This window comes from Cervus elaphus, chromosome 5 (genome assembly GCF_910594005.1).
Source record: "Cervus elaphus chromosome 5, mCerEla1.1, whole genome shotgun sequence".
NCBI lineage: Eukaryota > Metazoa > Chordata > Mammalia > Artiodactyla > Cervidae > Cervus > Cervus elaphus.
Genome location: NC_057819.1, coordinates 1826130 through 1842263, shown reverse-complemented (window position 1 = coordinate 1842263; position 16134 = coordinate 1826130). Strand labels below are relative to the sequence as shown.

The following is a 16134-nucleotide window of genomic DNA, read 5'->3' as shown; positions in this document are numbered from 1 at the left end:
GGGTCCCTGCTTCTCCCCGGGGTCGCAGAGTCTGCGCCGGGCTGCTCTTGCCATCCTCTGCCCTCTCTGGCCCTTCCGGGTCACTGGATGTCCTGAGAAAGAAGCCTGCACCCCACCCGGAAGCAGCGGCTCCCCTGGGCCTCCGGGCGAGGACAGAGAGAAGAGGGCCCTGCCTGGCCCGCCCGGCCCCACCCGTGCTCCACCACGGGGCCTTCCCCGCGCCCCCCAGCCTTCCTGAGCCTTGCCCACTTCGGGGATCCTTCCCTCTGGGCCGCGGCGGCTCCCTGACAGCAGCTCTCCCTCGCCGGTGTGTCACCAGGAGGCGATGCCCAGTGACAGAGAGTTAGGCTGGCAGAGGGGCCTGAGCCACGTGAGGTGAGGGAGGGGCCTCGGCCCCTGAGCACAGGCCAGCCCTGCCCCTCAGGCTCAGCTGGGCGCCACCCCTGTGACTGGGGCGGGGCGGGGTGGGGCCCGAGGCCTCTCTGCTCCAGGTGTGTGAGGACAGGCAAGTTCCTGCTGCCTGCCAGGTAGAGACGTGCCACTGGCCTTGTAAGCCCCAGGAGGGACCTCGGGGGAGACACTGGCCTCTCAGGGATACCTCCCTGGGAGCCTGGCAGGGGGAGGGTGGGGCAGGGCAGAGGCTCATGTCTCTAAGGCCAGAGCAGGCCAGCTCCTGGGAGGAGGAGGGGGTGTGCAGACAGCAGCTTTCCCCTTGGCCTCCTGGCCCTGGGATTGTCCCAGTGGCCACCGTCATCCTCCATGTGGGCATCAGAGGCCTGGAGAGGCTGGTCTGCTCCCCAGGGCTGCGGGGCGTCCCCACATGGGCCGGCACGCGCATGTACCTCTGCCAGTAGACCTGGGCACCCGCAGGCCTGTTTGGGGGCAGCGGGAGTGTTTTCAACAGCACGGCCTCATGCTGCAGCCTCTTGGCTCCCAGGAGCTGTCTGCAGGAGGCTGACAGACCAGCCCAGTCTGTGCTCCCCTTGAGGGCCTGGTCTTCAGGCCTCGCCCTCCCTGGATCCACCAAGAGGTACCTTCAGGCCTCGCCCTCCCTGGATCCACCAAGAGGTACCGTGGCCAGAGAACAGCGGACTGAGCCCCGGACAGAGCCTCCTCCCTGCAAACATGCTTCCCCTGGTGTCCTGTAGCGCCCGGCTTCCCCGGGCTCCAGGCTGTCCTCCACAGCCTGGCAAGTCAGCCTGGACCCTTTGGGCTGCTGGTGGACCCCGGCAGACAGTGGAGTGCTGGGTCCCTGCAGCATCTTGCACAGCTGGTCAGGGCAAGACATCCCCGTCTGTGCCCTCCCTGGGCAGTCCGAGGCCGCGCTCTCCTAGGTCAGCTGTGTGGGCAAGAAACCAGCTCGGAAACACACCCGTGGCCAGCTGATCAAGCCAGGGCCGTGGGCGCCGCAGGACGGCTGTCTGCAGGCGCTGCCGCTTGGCTGGTGCAGCCTGGAAGGAGGGGACCGCCCCCCCTCCCCGTGGGTGCCCGGAGCTGCCCACACACTCACTCCCAACCTACTTCTTGCTTCCCCAGAACCTCCAGTGGGCCCGCGACGTGTTGCTAGGCAGTGGTATCCCGTGGCAACAGCTGCAGCACATGCCGGCACAGGGGCTCTTCTGCGAGAGGAACAAGACCAATTTCTTCAACGTGAGTACTTTGCCTTGTTGATTTCCGCGGCTGCGGGCTGCCGGCACCTGTCATGGGCGGCGGGCGTGGGAATTGACCCCGGGGTAGGCGTTCCCAGGGGGAGGGCGTCCTCGGAGGCCTTGCGGGGTGGTGCAGGCAGGCGCGCGCCAGGCTGGGGAGCGGGCCCTGCCTGCCGGGAGACTCCTGGCAGGTGGCCGCCCCTCCCAGCACCTGTGGAGAGGCCTGCAGAGCTTGGCGGGGCCCCGGGGCTGCGCAGGGGGCTCCGTGCAAGGGGCCCCAGGCCCGCGCTCTGCTCCCCCCTGGGGGCCTGGGCACCTGGGGTTCTTACTGGGGCAGCGCTGCTGCAGAGAAAGCGAGTGTGGCCAGTGCTGGGCTCAGTGCCCCCTGGTGCTCCACGCAGGGTGCTCACGGCTGCCCCCGGCCGGGCCTCCCTCCCTCACTCTGTGGGCAGAGACCGCTGGTCTGCCCGCTGCCCCCTCACCTCCGGGTCCGCCGTTCTGCCCCCCTGTCCTCAGGGGGTGGCTTTGGCATGTTACACAGATCCTCTGAGCTTTGCTTTCTCCTGTTTTCCTTGGTGCCCTGTCACGCTGTGGGAAACTGGACGGCAGGATTGGCCTGGGCCGGAGCCGGCGGGGGCAGGTCTTGGGTCTGGAAGGGTGCAGCAGATGCTGGCTCTTGAGCTGAGAGGCGGCCAGGTTGGGGGTGTCTGGGTCCACAGCGCTTCTAGTCAGGCGTGACCTGGGGTCGAGCGGGGCTCTGGAGCTGGGAGCCTGTCCCTGCCAGCCTCTCCCTGAGAGTGTTTCGTAGGCAAGTGGTGGACAGAACCCACAGTCACTCTGGGTGGTACCGGGGGCTTGCAGTGCGAGAGGGCCTCCCTCCCACCCAGATGCCCAGGCTGCAGCCACCGCCCCTCGTCACGTGGGTGTCCTTCCGCGGCCTGCCCACTGCGGAGCCTGCTGACGGGGCTGGGGGTCAGGACGACCCCTCTTCTCCCTCCCAGTGGGGTTACCGCCCTGGCCTGGGGGGGGTGGGGGCGGAGGCCTGGGGGCTGGCCCTGAGGAGGTGCCGGCAGGGCCGTCATGGCCCCCTCATCCTCGGGGCCGGGGCTGGGAGACCCACCTCCTGCTTCTCATGGGCAGTGTCTGACAGCTGTTGAGCCGCGTAGGGCCACACCGCGGCTACCAACAGCTGAGTCGCACGGCTGAGCCCAACCGTACCCCTAGCCCTGGGCGCCCTGCCTCCTCAGCAGCATCGTGGGGAGCAGCGACTGCTGCGCCGGTCAAGTGTGCATGTGCAGAATCAGACGGGTCTGTCGTCCAGCTTCAGAAGGCACGCCTACGTGTCTGAGTCGGGGGGTGTTTTCTGGTGGTGGTGTCTTTGTGTGCAGAATCAGACGGGTCTGTCGTCCAGCTTCAGGAGGCACGCCTACGTGTCTGAGTCGGGGGGTGTTTTCTGGTGGTGGTGTCTTGACCCTGAGTCTTGGGGACGTTCCCCAAGGGCTGCAGGCCACCCGTGGCCGTGTGTTCGAGCTTGCTGCGGGGCTGGGGACCTGACACCACATGCTCCTGGTGCGGCCCGCTGCCGTGGGCCCCACGGGCAGGCCTCGGGGCTGGGGGCGCAGGGAGAGCGTGGGACCGTCGAGGAGTCCCACAGGCAGGAGGTGCTGCCCAGCCAGGACGCGGGCTGGAGGGGACTGGGGGCCCCACGGCAGAGACCGCGTGCAGTGTCTGAGGGAGAGGCCTGGACTTGGCGCATGTCCAGCCCCCACCCCCCCGCCCCCAACTTGACCGGGGCCCCGGCTCCCACCCACCCCTTCGCTGCCCTGGAAAGTCCCATCTGTGGACTGAGCCCAGGCGGGCTGGATCCTGGCCCAGGCTCATGTCTGGGGCGGCCGTGGCCCCAGCCCAAGGCCCCAGCCCCACCCCGACAGGCAGACCGGCCGGGCCTTTGCCAGAGCAGACCCAGGAGCACTGCACGTTGCTGGCTGAGGCCCCACGGCCCTGCACGCCTGGCACAGTCTGGCCTGGGCCCCAGGGAGGGACAGGCAGACAGCGTGTGGCCGCGTGACTCTGGTGGCTCCTCAGGATGACCATGCAGCGAGCAGGGAGCCCAGGGTGGGCACACAGGCCGGCAGGAGGCAGCGAGGCGGGACTGGGGCTGCCGGCGGTGCCCTCCTGAGCCAGTGCCAGTCTTGAGGGGCTGCAGAGGCCAGGGGCGCGTCTCTGAGGCCCAGAAGCTCCCAGGGCTCCTTGGGCAGGCGTGTGCACGTCTGGTGGCAGGCCTGTGATGGCGGGAGTGGGACTGCTCTGTCCAGGGCAGACCTCTCTCCCCGGTAGTCAATTCAGAAACATTCCCATGGTAACGAAGCCAAAGACGGCGCTCCCTTCTTCCCCAAAATGCTCACTGATTTTAGCAAGCAGGTTCCTTTCCTGTTCCAACCCAGTTTCCAGACTGAGTGAAGGAAGCGGTGGGAGCAGCCCAGCAGGCACTCTTCCCGCGTCCTGCGTTCTGGGCTGTGCCGGCAGCCGGCAGGGACCCGAGTGGGAGGCCGCAGAGCGGAGGCGCTGGCCGCCCCTGCTCTCGGGCCTGCCCCAGCTCAGGCTGCAGGGACCCGCGGCACCTGGGGCTGGCCCCTTGGCCCAGCAGGCTGGGCCCTGGTCGCTGCACCCCTCTCAGCCCACGCCCGGCAAGGCGTTGCCCCGGCAGGTGGTCACAACGGGTGGGCGGGAGCCCTCAGCACTCTCTGGGCCCTGAGGATGGGAAGGTGGCCTGCTCTGGGCTTGACGGGTGCAGGGGGGTTCTTGGTACCAGAGGGGCTTGGCTAGAGGGCGGGGGCCTTGCTCCGGCTCAGGGGGGGCAGCCTGAGACTCGGATGTCACCGTCCGCAGGCACCCCTGGGCCTGCCTGTGGGGCCTGGTGCCCGCGCCTGCCCTCTCCCAGTCTTAGGCTGTGGCTCTACTGATGCGGGAGTGCGCCTTCCCGGGGCTGCCTCTCCTGGCACCCAGGGCTCCCACACATGCCCGACCCGTCTGCCCTGCTGCCCGGACTCTCAGAACCAAAGCCGACTTGCATCTCGGCCTGCCCGTGGCGAGCCAAGGGCGACGGGCCCCTTCCCATGCCCAGGCCTGCCCCTTTGCCCCGGGGCCCTGGCAAATGCAGCAGCCCCCACGCCTGCTGGTCCTGAATGTCCCGACTCCACGCTGCTGAAACCAACAGGAGACACAATCGTCAGGGGGTGTCTCTGTGTCGAGACGGGTCTGTGCCCTGGAGCCGAGTGCTCCCTGAGGGCCCTGGTAGAAGGCCCCCTGCTCAGGAGCCCGCCGGGAGCACCTGCCGGGCGGGCGGAGCAGGAAGAGGAGTCACTCTGTCCCTGGTGCCTGTGCTTCTCGGCAGGCATCCGTCCCACCCTGACCGCCTTCAGTGGCTGGTGACTAGGGGTCTGCCAGCCCCACCCGGCTGCAGAGGCCGGTGCTAGGGAGGGCCAGGCCCAGCTCCTGCCCAAGGGCCCTGAGTTCAGAGACAGTGCCCAGCATGCAGGCCAGGCTTCGGCTGGCACCCGCGCCTCGGGGAGAGCGCCGCTGTGCTGGCTGGATGTGGCCTCCAGGGCCCGGAGCTCCCCAGTGGTGTCTGGCGGGCACACGTGACCCCCTCCTGCCCTCGAGAGCCCCGGCAGGCTCGGCCGCCCTCCCCCCGCCCTCCCTGCTCCACACCTGGGGGCCCGTGGGCAGCCCCGCCTCGCGGGCTCGCGTCCGCCCCTGCCGCTGAGTCACTGCACCGCCCCCGACAACAGCCCCAAGTGCAGGGCCTTCGCAGGCTCAGCCCAGGGAAGAGGTGCTGCTCGCACACACCGCATGTCCCCCTCCCCGGGCACCCGCTGGGGCCAGGGCCAGGCCGGCCCGGAGAGGACGCCGCTGCTGGCAGCAGCCCACGGCCTGTCCAAGGCTGGTCCCGCCACGTCCGTGTCCCTGGCTCAGCCGGCTGTGACCAGTCCCTCTGCCCACACCTCGAGGCGCGTGTTGCTGGGTACGGAGCCAACTTGTGCCGGGCCAGGGCCAGTTGTGCTGAGAGGTCCCGGGGCCCCAGACCCAAGTGCAGCAGGAAGGGCAGTCCCACCTCACGGAGGTGCCAGCAGGGGAGGCGCCTGGGCCGGGACCCCACTCCCAGTCTGGGCCAGGGGAGGGATGAGGCCTCGCGCTGTCTCGTGCCGAAGCCGTGGCTGGTGGGAGGGTGAGGCGGGCGCTGGCCCCACACTGGGGCTGGCCCACCAGGATGAGGGGCACCTGTGGCCTGGGCAGCAGACCATGGCCTCCCTGGGCGCGGGCCCGAGCGCACATGGCCACAAGGGGCAGGTGTGTCCCTCTCCAAGGCCTGCACAGCTTCCTGAGCCGCTGGGAGAGAGGCAGGGGCCGTGAGTGCAGCAGCACCGTCCTAACGTTGGGTGAAGGACCCCCGGTCAGCTCAGGGGGACCTAGGGGACAGGAGAGAAGGGGGCGTTCAAACCGAGGACACCCCAGCCACGGCGTAGTACGGGTCCATCCGCCGTGGTGCTATTTTTAGCATTGTTGAAATGATCGATGGGCTGGTTGCAGAAGCAGAGTAAACAAAAGAGTCACTTCAAGTTCTCCAGGGAAAAAAGACTCTGTTTCTAAGAGCCTTTAAAAGGTTAGCAAACTTGTGATGTCTTAGCTGCGCCCTGAGGTCTCCTTCCTTCCCGTGCCCCTGACTCTGCAGTTTGGTGGACTTCATGGCCTTCACACGCGGGGCCCGGTTCAGTCTGGAGCAGGCACCTAAGGCCTTCAGGTGCACAGGGTGCCCAGGCCCCGCCCAGACAGGACCACGGCGGTCATAGACCTCTGCACGGTGGGGCTGGGAGACCCCACTCCGGAGGGGCTGCCCCCGCCTGCATGTGCACCTGGCCCCTGGGAGCCACTGTGGGCTCGCCGTGGTGCCCCTGACAGGATGCTCGGGCAGAAACAGGCAGTGGGGGCTCTAGCCCCTGGCATCCCTGAGCCCACTGACGGCCCCCCAGGCGGGCGCTGAACTCAGCCCGGGGCCCACGTCCCGCGGGCGGCCTCCACGCCAGAGTTTCTGGCCAGCTCAGGCCAGCAGCCAGGAGCTTGCTGTGTCGCGTTCCTGAGAGCAGTCTCCAGCAGGGACGCCTTTCCCACTGCGAGTCCTTTCTCAGAAGCCGGCTCCCAGGACCGGTGTCCCCGCTGAGGCTTTCTGAGGCAGGCACATACCAGGCTCAGCTCCGTCCCCTGGGATGCTGCCCCAGGCCAGGCGCCGTCTGGAGGACCGCAGGGGGGCAGCTTCCGGAGGAGGCCCAGGATTTGTAGCTGCGCAGACCCACGATGGAGGGGACCGGGGTGGGGCGGGGTGTGCCTGCTGGAGCCGCGGGGGCAGGACGTGGTGGGCTCCCGGAGCCCTGGCTGGGGCGGCGGTGCTGCAGGGACCTGTCCTCGGGGAGGGAGGCAGGGCTGTGCCAGTCTGCTGTGTCCTCGGGGCCCACAGGGCACCCGGCTCACTCCAGGTCCAGGCACTCCCTGCAGCGTCCCGCCTGTGGGCAGGTGGCGGCCCGCGAGCCCGGGCACAGGGCGGGCGGATCCCACAGGGCGTGGAGCCGACCCCGCCGTCGTCCCCACAGCTCAGGAGTGTCCGGCGCGGCGGCTGCCAGGGCTGGGCCTGTGGCCCCCTCGCTTGCCGTGTGGCCACCCTGTGTGAGCTTGGGCCACGCAGACCCGACCTCGGTTCTCTGTGCGCCCGCAGGGGCCCGGCACGCACCCGCCCGTGGGCTCACCCCGCTGTTGGCTTCCTGGTCCAAGCCCGCTGAGTTCAGTTTCCCCATCTCCAAAGGCCGGCCAGCTGGGTGAGGTCAGTGGTTTTCCAGCCCTTTTTCCAAAAGTGCCTTCTCACACACCCTGTTGGCAAACATGAACAGGCAGCAGCTCCCGGGGTCAGGAAGGGCTGGACCCACCTGCTCGGGCCACGCGCTGCCTGGAGGAGGGGGCCTGAGCCCGGGGGAGATCCGGGGTCCCCACCCCGCCACCCCTCTGCCCGCCAGCCAGAGCTTCCCTGCTCGGGGGCCAGGCTGCCTTTCCTTCCACTTTTCCTACTTGGAAAGTTTGACCAAGTGGCTTCTGAGAGAGCAGCAGAGCAGCAGAGCAGCAGGCTCTAGGCGCAAACCCCCCCCCCCCCAACCTGGTTTCCATGGTGACAGGCTACGGGCTCCCTCACAGGCCTGTCTGGGGACACACGCACACGCGCACACACTCGTGCGCGCCCTCGTCCCCGGCCAGCCCCGGGCCTGCCCCACACCTGGCCCCGCCTAGCTGGTGGCTTTGGACAAGCTGGTCAGCACTGCTTAGACTGTTCTTGTCTGCCGAGTGGGCCTTACCAGACCCACCACAGGGGGCTATGGAGGACCGCGTGTGCCTTGGGGCCACTGGGTCAGGAGCGGGTGCAGGAAGGCCCCACGGGCGGGGGCGGCCACAGCTGGGATAGGGACCTTGTGGAGCAGAGCTCACCGGCCTCCTGGGAGGGGGTGAGGGGGCTCAGGGCCAGTTGGGAAGGATGTTGCAGGAACATGGCTGATTACAAACAAATTCTGAAACATCGATCCCTGATCACGTGTAGGAAGTTGGAAACTAGGGTACGCCAGAGCAGGTGGAACTTCCCCACCAGGCCCAGCCCATCACCAGGCAGGCACAGGCTCCGGCTCCATCCCGCCCCAGCCCTGGCCCCGGCAGTGCTGGCCTGAGCTTCATTTCCAGCGAGAGGCCCAGCTGGCCCTCCTCTGGTGGGCTGGGGTGCCCTGGGCTCCAGGACCCCCATGGATGGGGATGATGCCACACGCCTGTGGGAGGGGGGTGGGCTCCGTGGGCCGTGCCGGGCCTGTTAACCTCTGGCCGTTCTGCAGGAGACGCTGGCTGTGTCTTGTGGTCCGTGCCAGATCCCTGCCCACCTCAACTCGCCCCTCCCTTCAGAGAACCCCATGTCAGTTGTCCAGGAGAGACATCGGGCACAGGCCGTGGCACAGATGCCCCCAAGCCCATGCAGGCCCCGCGTTAGGAGCTGGGGTCGGGTGGTGGCAGGGTTGGCCTAGTTTTCTCCATGTGCACGTCAGACGTGGCTTTTCTAGGATGTAGTCCCTCTTGAGATGAAATGGGGCAGCTCAGCAGTCCCCCAGAGACGGCCGCTCTTGTTCCCAAGTCCCTGACAGGTGGGCACAGAGGAGCTGAGCCCTAGCACCCTCTTGTTCCACGGAGGCCCTGGTGAGCCCCGGCCAGGTCACCGAGACCTCCGAGCCTTCCGGCCCCTTGCTCCATACTGCCCACCCCCCAGGCCCCTGGTGCTCCCCCACATGGGCCCCCTGGCTGCCCCCCCTCCATGTGGGGGTCCTCGGCTGTCAGCACCCAGCCCGGATGCCTGCCCCTCCTTCTTGAAGCTGCTCTGGCCCCCACCCCGTCCTGGACTCACCAGGTCAGCCGAGCCAGCCATGGCCATGGCCAAGCCTGCCCACAGCGGCCCTGGCACCCACGATTGGGGCCCCGGCTCTGCTGCCTGGGGCCTGGGGCCACGGCCGGGCCTGCGGGTCAGGCCCTGGTGGGCATGCGTGCACGCACATGCTTGTCCCCACGGAGCTGAGCGTGGCTGCGGGCACAGCCGTCTGGTGAGGAGGACACTGCCCCAGACCACGGGGATGGGGTCGTCCTTGCACATGGCCCAGGTCATCCTTGCACGCGACCCTCCGTTTCCCCAGGCAGGCCCCCGTTCCCGCCGTGTCCTCACTCATGGGTCAGACAAGCAAAGCAGCTAGAGTCGCTGGTGCCCACAGCCCTCTGCAGAGCATGGTCTGACCTGCTCCTGAGTGCCAGAGGCTCCAGTGGGAACATGGCGGGGCGGCAGCTGGGGTCTGTGCACCTAAGGTAGAAGGCAAGTGCCTTTCCTGGCCACAGGAGACAGGAGAGGGAGCTGGCACGGTCCCAGCAGAGATGCTGCCCAGGCACACGACAGATGGAGCCGGCACCCCACAGTGGGGAGGCCCGCGCCTGCACACCAGCTGGCAGTGTGAAGGCCCAGCGCTGAAGCGTGGGCTGTGAGCTCCGAGACGTGTTCCTGCCATCTCGGGCAGCGCTGGACTCAGTCCTGGGAAGACGGGGGTTAGGTCAGGGTTAAAGGGCCAGATTAACGGCCCGCAGGATGGAACCAAGAGCAGTCTGCAGGTCTGTGTCAGCTCAGGTCTTATGGGGTGGCTGTGTGGGGCCCCTGGGCCATGTGCTCCCCGTGGAGAGCTCGGCCAGGGGCACCTGGGCAGCAGCCAGCCCTGAGTCTGGGGGTGCAGGCCTTAGGCATGTATGGCGAAGCACAGGTGGGTATTTCCAGGAGGGGGTGGCCACTGCAGAGGCCTGTGCTGCCCAGGGAGCACAAGGGGGCCAGAGAGGTGTGAGTAGGCCCGCCATGTGCCGCGCCGGCCACAGGCCTGGGGCCTTGCCCGTGTTTGTCTGGATTCCACACCCTGGGCCACCACACACCTCTTGGCCTTGGAGTCTTCCTTTCCACCCGCACACGGACGAACAGCCTCTGCCCCAAGGCCTCTGTTCATCCTCTGCTGCTCATCTGACACGGACACCGTGAGACTCCTGGACTGTGCCTCTGACCCCCTCCTATTTCTGTCTGCCCCGCCAGGGGTGACTCACACAGACAAAGCCAGAGTCGTCCAGTCTCACCTCCTCTGGCCCCCTGTGGCTTTGGTGGCTACCCCTGGGCTCCCAGCCCCAACAGGGGTGCAAGTGCTTCACCCGAGAGGTGGTGGGGAGCAGTGAGCAGGGACAGCCAGGTGGGGCCGCACGAGGACAGCTGGTGGCCCGAGTTCCCGGCAGGTGATGACAGGAGTGTGGACAGGGCGTGGCTGCTGCGACTTGAGAACATGCAGCTCAGGCTGTCCTGGCCTGGGGCCCAGCATGGTGGGCACAGCCTTGAGGTGGCCAGTCTCACTACGGTTATGTGGTCTCTGGGAGCCCAGACCAGGTCCTTCCAGCACCAGGCGGAGTCCTGATCCTCCAGGGGGGTGCCAGACTGCTGCTGTGGCCCTGGACGCAGGGTGGCCCAGGAGTGCAAAAGCTGCCGGCCGAAGGCTGGCCTTGGGCCTGTTTGGGTCGGGGGCATGTGGCGAGCCTGGGAAAGCTGGTGGGCAGGAGCCAGCCTGGGTGGGACAAGTGGAAGCTACTTGGCTTGGAGAGCTGTCACCAGGATGGGCCAGGCGGCCCTGAGGCCTCTGGGTGTTGGTCAGAGTCGTGGTGCTGACTGGGCTGGGGGAGAAATGGTATGGTGGCTGGTGCCTGGCCTGGGCTGGGGGCAGCGTCTCTCCATCAGCCCTGTCCCCACTGCTGCCCCGCCTCTCCTCAGCCAGGGTGGGAGAAGCAACCAGGGGCTGGGGGATGACTCCACGGGGCTGCTCCACAGGCAACCGCTGGGGAAGGCGCCGTGCGCTCCCTGGGGCTTTGGCTGCCCTGCCAGGAGGGACGCCCACTCTTCCTCTCTGAGCACCGCGGAGCTCTGCAGAGGGGTCCTGAGCCTGCCGGGCCTCTTGCCCAGCCCCGCTGCTCCTCCCCGTGTCATCTGCTCCTGGGACTCACAGCCCAGCTAGAGAACCTGCCCCTCCCAGCTGGAAAGACCCCTGCAGGGCGCAGTGGCCTCTGTCCTGCCCTCCCTGCTGGAGGGCGGTCCTGCGAGAGTCGGCACTCCAGCTCCCCCCGCTCCTCTGGGTCAGCGAGGACACCCCCCACTCGCCCAGGCATCTGCCCTGCACAGGACACAACTCCGGGGCCCGGGCACGGAGCTGCTCTGCTGCAGGGCGTCGACAGCCCTGTCGCCCTGCCGTCCACCCTCCGGGACGTCCCTGCCCCGCTGGGCCTGGGATGCCTGGTCCCACAGCCTCCCGTGGCAAGGGCTATGCCCCCCAGTACCGCCGGTGGCCCGGCCCGGAATCTGCTCGGATTGGCCGGCCAAGTCAGTCGTGCCGCTGGGCCTGCTTCCAGGCCGAGCAGCGAGCGCCCGCGCCCCGTCCGGCCCCGCCGCCCCGCCCCGGCCCGCCGAGCGAGCCTCCGCGCCGTGGCCCGGCGCCCGCCCTAGCTCCCTGCACAGATGCCACGGCGGAGCCGGCGGGTAGGAACTTGCCTGGGGCGGGGGGCCGAGGGGGCGGGCCGCGGCCGTCCAGCCCCTCTGCCCGCGGGCTCCCCGCGCTCCGGAGCTTCGGCTCAGTCCCTTGGGCCGGCTCGCGCGCCCGACCCCCCGCCCGCCCACCCGCCCGGCGCGGCAGGAAGCCCGCGGGCCGCGGTTTCCCGGGCGCCGCGGCGGAGGAAGTCGGCAGGCAGCGGGGCCGCGGCGCCCCCTGCCCCCGGCCGGGGCCGCACAGCGCCAGGTGGGCGGCGGGCGCGCGGGGGCGGCGGGGGCCGGGAGAGAAGCCCGCCCGCGAACCCCAAGCGAGTCCAGCCGGCCCGCCGATGCCGCGAGTGGGTGCGCGGGGGTGTGCGCTGCGCAAGCCGCCCGAAAGCGAAAGCCGCCCGCCCGTCGCCGACCCGGCAACTTCGCGGCGGGCGGCGCGGGCCCGGAGCTACGCGGGCCGCTCCCGGGGCTGGTGAGCCGGCCGGCGGGTGGGCAGCGGCGCCCGGCGCGGTGCTTCCCCGGCTATAAATAGCTGCCGTGCGGGGGCGGGCAGCTGGTGCCGGGTCCGGCGAGCGCAGGGCCTACTCCCCGCGCTGGGCCGGGCCGCTGCCCCGACGCGAGTGGGCGGGAGGGCGCGGGCGGGGCCCCGGCGCAATTGCCGGGTGGGCTGCCTCCGCGCACTTCGTTGTTTGTCATTTCTGCTTCTCCCTGGAGGGGGAGGGGACGAACAGTCTGGCAGTTCTGGGGACCCCGTGTTGTGCGACGTCTCATCTGGCAGAAGAGCCTGGAAACGGGCGGGCGCCGGTTGCAGGCAAATGGCAGGCTTCCCCAGCCCCTGCCTGCGGGAGGGACTCTTCCCGGTGGATGCCGCGGGGACTCCTTGCCCTGCTCGGCCCAGCCTGGAGGGCTCCCGGGGCCAGGGCAAGGGCGCCCCTGGCGGCCTCTGTGCGACCCTACGGCCAGAGGCGGCCCTCAGGGGTTTGCAGAGGAGGCCTCAGGACTTCCTGCCCCCAGGGGTGCTCAACTTAGCCGGCCCTGGCACGCCCTTAACCCAGGGCCTGGAGCCAGCTGGTGGCCCTGACTGCTGTGGGAGGCGCCCGGCCCTTGGCTTAGCAGGGCTTCAGGGAGATGGGGAGCAGACAAGCTGGACACTCCGTCCTATTCCACCGGGGCAGTTCCTGGAGGAGATGGAGCCGACCGGGCCCGCGAGGGGAAAGGTGGTGTCTGGCTGTGCCGCTGCCCCAAGACCGGGACAGGCGGCGTGGACCCGGGGGGGCGGGGCGGGGAGTAGGCTGAGTTCTGCCGTGGATCCTGGAACTGGTCTCTCCGGGGGAGGTGTGAGTGGGGCGGGAGACGGTGGGGAGGTGCCCCGTGAGTACTGTTGGCCCGGTGGGCAACAGGTGCAGCCTTGCACAGCCCTCCCTGTTCTTCTTCAAGTGGTCGTGCTGTTGGGGAGGTTTGCATGGGTTCCAGGTAACAGGTATCTCCCCAGGACAGTGGAGGACGCTGACATCCTCCCCAATGAGGCCGCTCCTGACCTCAGAGCCTCGCTGTCCAGAGACCAACCCCTTCCTGGCTCCGCTCGGGGCCAGCCTGCAGCACCGAGGCGGTCCTGGAAGCAAAGTCTTCATGTTTCTTGGGGGGAAAGGCCCCTGTTCTCCTACCCTGACATCCACCCACGCCCCCGGCCCTGCTGAGGGCTCCCTCTAGGCCCCTGCTGTGCGGAGTGGGATGGCAGCGGGCTCTCCTGGCCTCGCCTGCTGGGAGCTCTGAGTCACCGCTGCGCCCTTGCCAAGGGAGGGCAGGAATCCCTCTGTCGGGGAGGCGGGCTCTCCCTCGGGTGCTCTGTGAACAGGGAGCTTGGGCTGAGCAGCTCTGGGAAGGGAGCTGGCTGGGGGCTGGGGGCTGGGCCGGTTGGGGCAGACGGATGGAGCGCTGCCCGCATCTCTGGGCAGGCAGACTCAGCCTCTGTGGAAGGGGTCCAGCCTCTGGGGAGGGGGAAGAGCTCTTACCTGGCCTTCTTTCTGGTGATGGTGAAGATGCCTCCCTGGAGGTCCCTCCGGAGGGGACTTGGAGGAGTTGGGGCTCCCCCGCGGGGTGATGCACTGGGGTCACTTGAAGTGATGGGGAGTTTGTGATGACGTAGGAGAATCTCACGTGTGCTCCGTTACCGAGTTAAACACTAGGATGAGAACTTCGTGTTCCTCCATGCCATCTGCTCAGACACCCGGGTCACAAGGCCAGCCCTAAGGGGCTGCCCATTCCCTCCCCACCCGCCCCCCCCCCCCACCACTGGGCTGAGGCTCCTGCTGCGGGGTTTCCTCTCTGGCTTTTCCTGAGCCACCCCCTCCCCAGAGTCCTGGATCTCTCCTCGCTTCCTCCTCAGCCCAGCCTCTCTCCTGTCCCCTTGCCCTGTGGCACAGACCACTCCTCCAGGGGAGCGGCTGACCTGTCAGTGTGATTCCCCAGGTCCTGGGATGTGCTTGGCTTTCTGTCCAGTGGCCCAGCCAAGCTGCCCTGGGGGACCCAGGGGCCCTCCTCACACCAGCGGGGCTCCATCTGAGGTGCAGACCTCCCAGGCCTGCCACCTGTGAGCTGCCCCGAGGTGGAGGGCACTCGGAGCAGGGTTTGCAGCCTTGACCTGGAACGTTCCTTTTCTGGAGGTCTTGTAGGCCGGCCGGGTAGCCCCCAGGAGGTCATCTCTATGCAGGCAGTAGGCCGCCTACTGCCCGAAAGGCACGCAGATGAGTTCAGAGTCTAGGGGGCTGCGGGGCAGGAGGCAGGTTGGCCCTTGACACTGCCCTGGAGCCCCTACTTGGGCAGGCTGGGCTTGGGAGGGCCCCAAGTGGACGCAGGCCCTTGGGGCTCACCTGCCCCGCCGCCAGCTTCTGCCTCTTTCCCTCCGAGACCTCTGGGCCCCGCGGCCCCACCCTCCCTGCTTCCTCCCCCAGGCCTTGGGTGCAGCTCTTCTGGGCCTTCCTCGGTGCTCCCAGCACAGTTCCTCTCCCCTCTGCCCGCCTGTTAGGGCTGTGCGGGTGCCCAGGGCACAGCTGCGTCCCGTGCATACGGCAGCCGGGGTCAGTGGGAGGAGCCGGCAGCCTGAGCTGGAGGACAGGCCAGCACTGGTCTCGGTCAGGAAGCCTTTGAGGCCCTCGGGGTGCTGGGGAGGCCCCTGGCTTCCCCCAAGCCTGTCTGCCTGGCCAGAGACTGAAGTGACTTGGTGTCCCTGCCTGGTCCCTTGCAGCCCCGATTCTGTGCAAGTCACAGGCCGCGTTGCTGACTCCTCGGTCCTTTGTGAGCGTCCAGGGAGGGAAGGAGGGTGTGCAGAGCCCGGGCGAGGAATCTGGCGCTGGAGCCACGGTCCCAGTCCCACCCCAGGGTCCCTGGGCCGCCTTGCACATGGCTGGTTACATATTCCAACTGTCCCTGCCAGTGTGGGCATGGGACGAGTCTAGGTCTCCACTCAGCCCCCCAGAGCCTAAGCCTTGCTGTCCCCCTCTGCCAGAGGAGCCTGGTCCCCGGGGCTGAGCAGGGCTCGGGCTGTGCGCCTTGCAGCCTGCTCTCCTGCCCTGGCGTTTCCTGGCTGCTTGCTTTCTCTGGGGAGGTTTCGTCTCTACCCTTGGAGTGGGGGGGCCTTGACTGAAGGGCGGGGTCCATGAAGGCTACAGGTGGGCCCGGGGCCTTGGAACGATCCCGAGCCCTGGGATCCCGAGCGGTGGCCCGGTGGAGATGGAGACCTGGTGGGGTCTGCTGTGAGGACCGAGACCGGTCTGGGTCGCTGCCCTCCATCCACCTGGCTCAGAGCTGGCCCTGGGCCCCATGGAGAGGCCGTTGCAGCCACCCTTCTCTGCGCAGGGAGCATCTAGGGTGGTGTGGAGCGGCCAGCCAGCCAGGAACCCAGGGGCGGAGGGAGAGGAGCCCCGGCCCCTCTAGGAAGAGGCTCTCCTCAGACCCGGGTATGCTGGGCTCAGGCTGATCTGTGGGCCTCAGCAGTGCCCCGTGCCCAGGGGGGGCCTCTCCCGTCCATCCGCTCCCTGGGACCCCACTCCCCGGGCCCCGCTTCCCAGCCGCCCTTGAGAGCAGACTGCCTGTCCGCGGGCCAGCTGCCTCGGTTCGGTTTCCTTAAGAGCAGCAGCAGTATGCCCAGCTCTGGGCTGCAAGGAAGGCTCAGGAGCTGGTGTTCAATGCCTGGGGCTTCCCTGGTAGCTCAGCTGGTAAAGAATCTGCCTGCAATGCAGGAAAACCTCAGTTTCTAATTCCTTGGTGGGAAAGATTCCCTGGAAAAGAGAAAGATTACCCATGCCAGTATTCTTGAGTTTC

The 16134-nt window shown here is 68.3% G+C and overlaps 1 protein-coding gene across 5 annotated transcripts in view; it reads left to right on the top strand.

The window, feature by feature from the left end:
- CABIN1 (calcineurin binding protein 1) overlaps nucleotides 1-16134 on the top strand; it is a 70760-nt gene that overhangs the window by 45154 nt on the left and 9472 nt on the right. For all 5 annotated transcript variants that reach the window (XM_043901189.1, XM_043901190.1, XM_043901192.1 and 2 more), the window contains exon 29: nucleotides 1537-1650. In XM_043901189.1, coding sequence (XP_043757124.1) covers nucleotides 1537-1650 — 114 coding nt within the window. The remainder of the gene's footprint in view (nucleotides 1-1536; nucleotides 1651-16134) is intronic.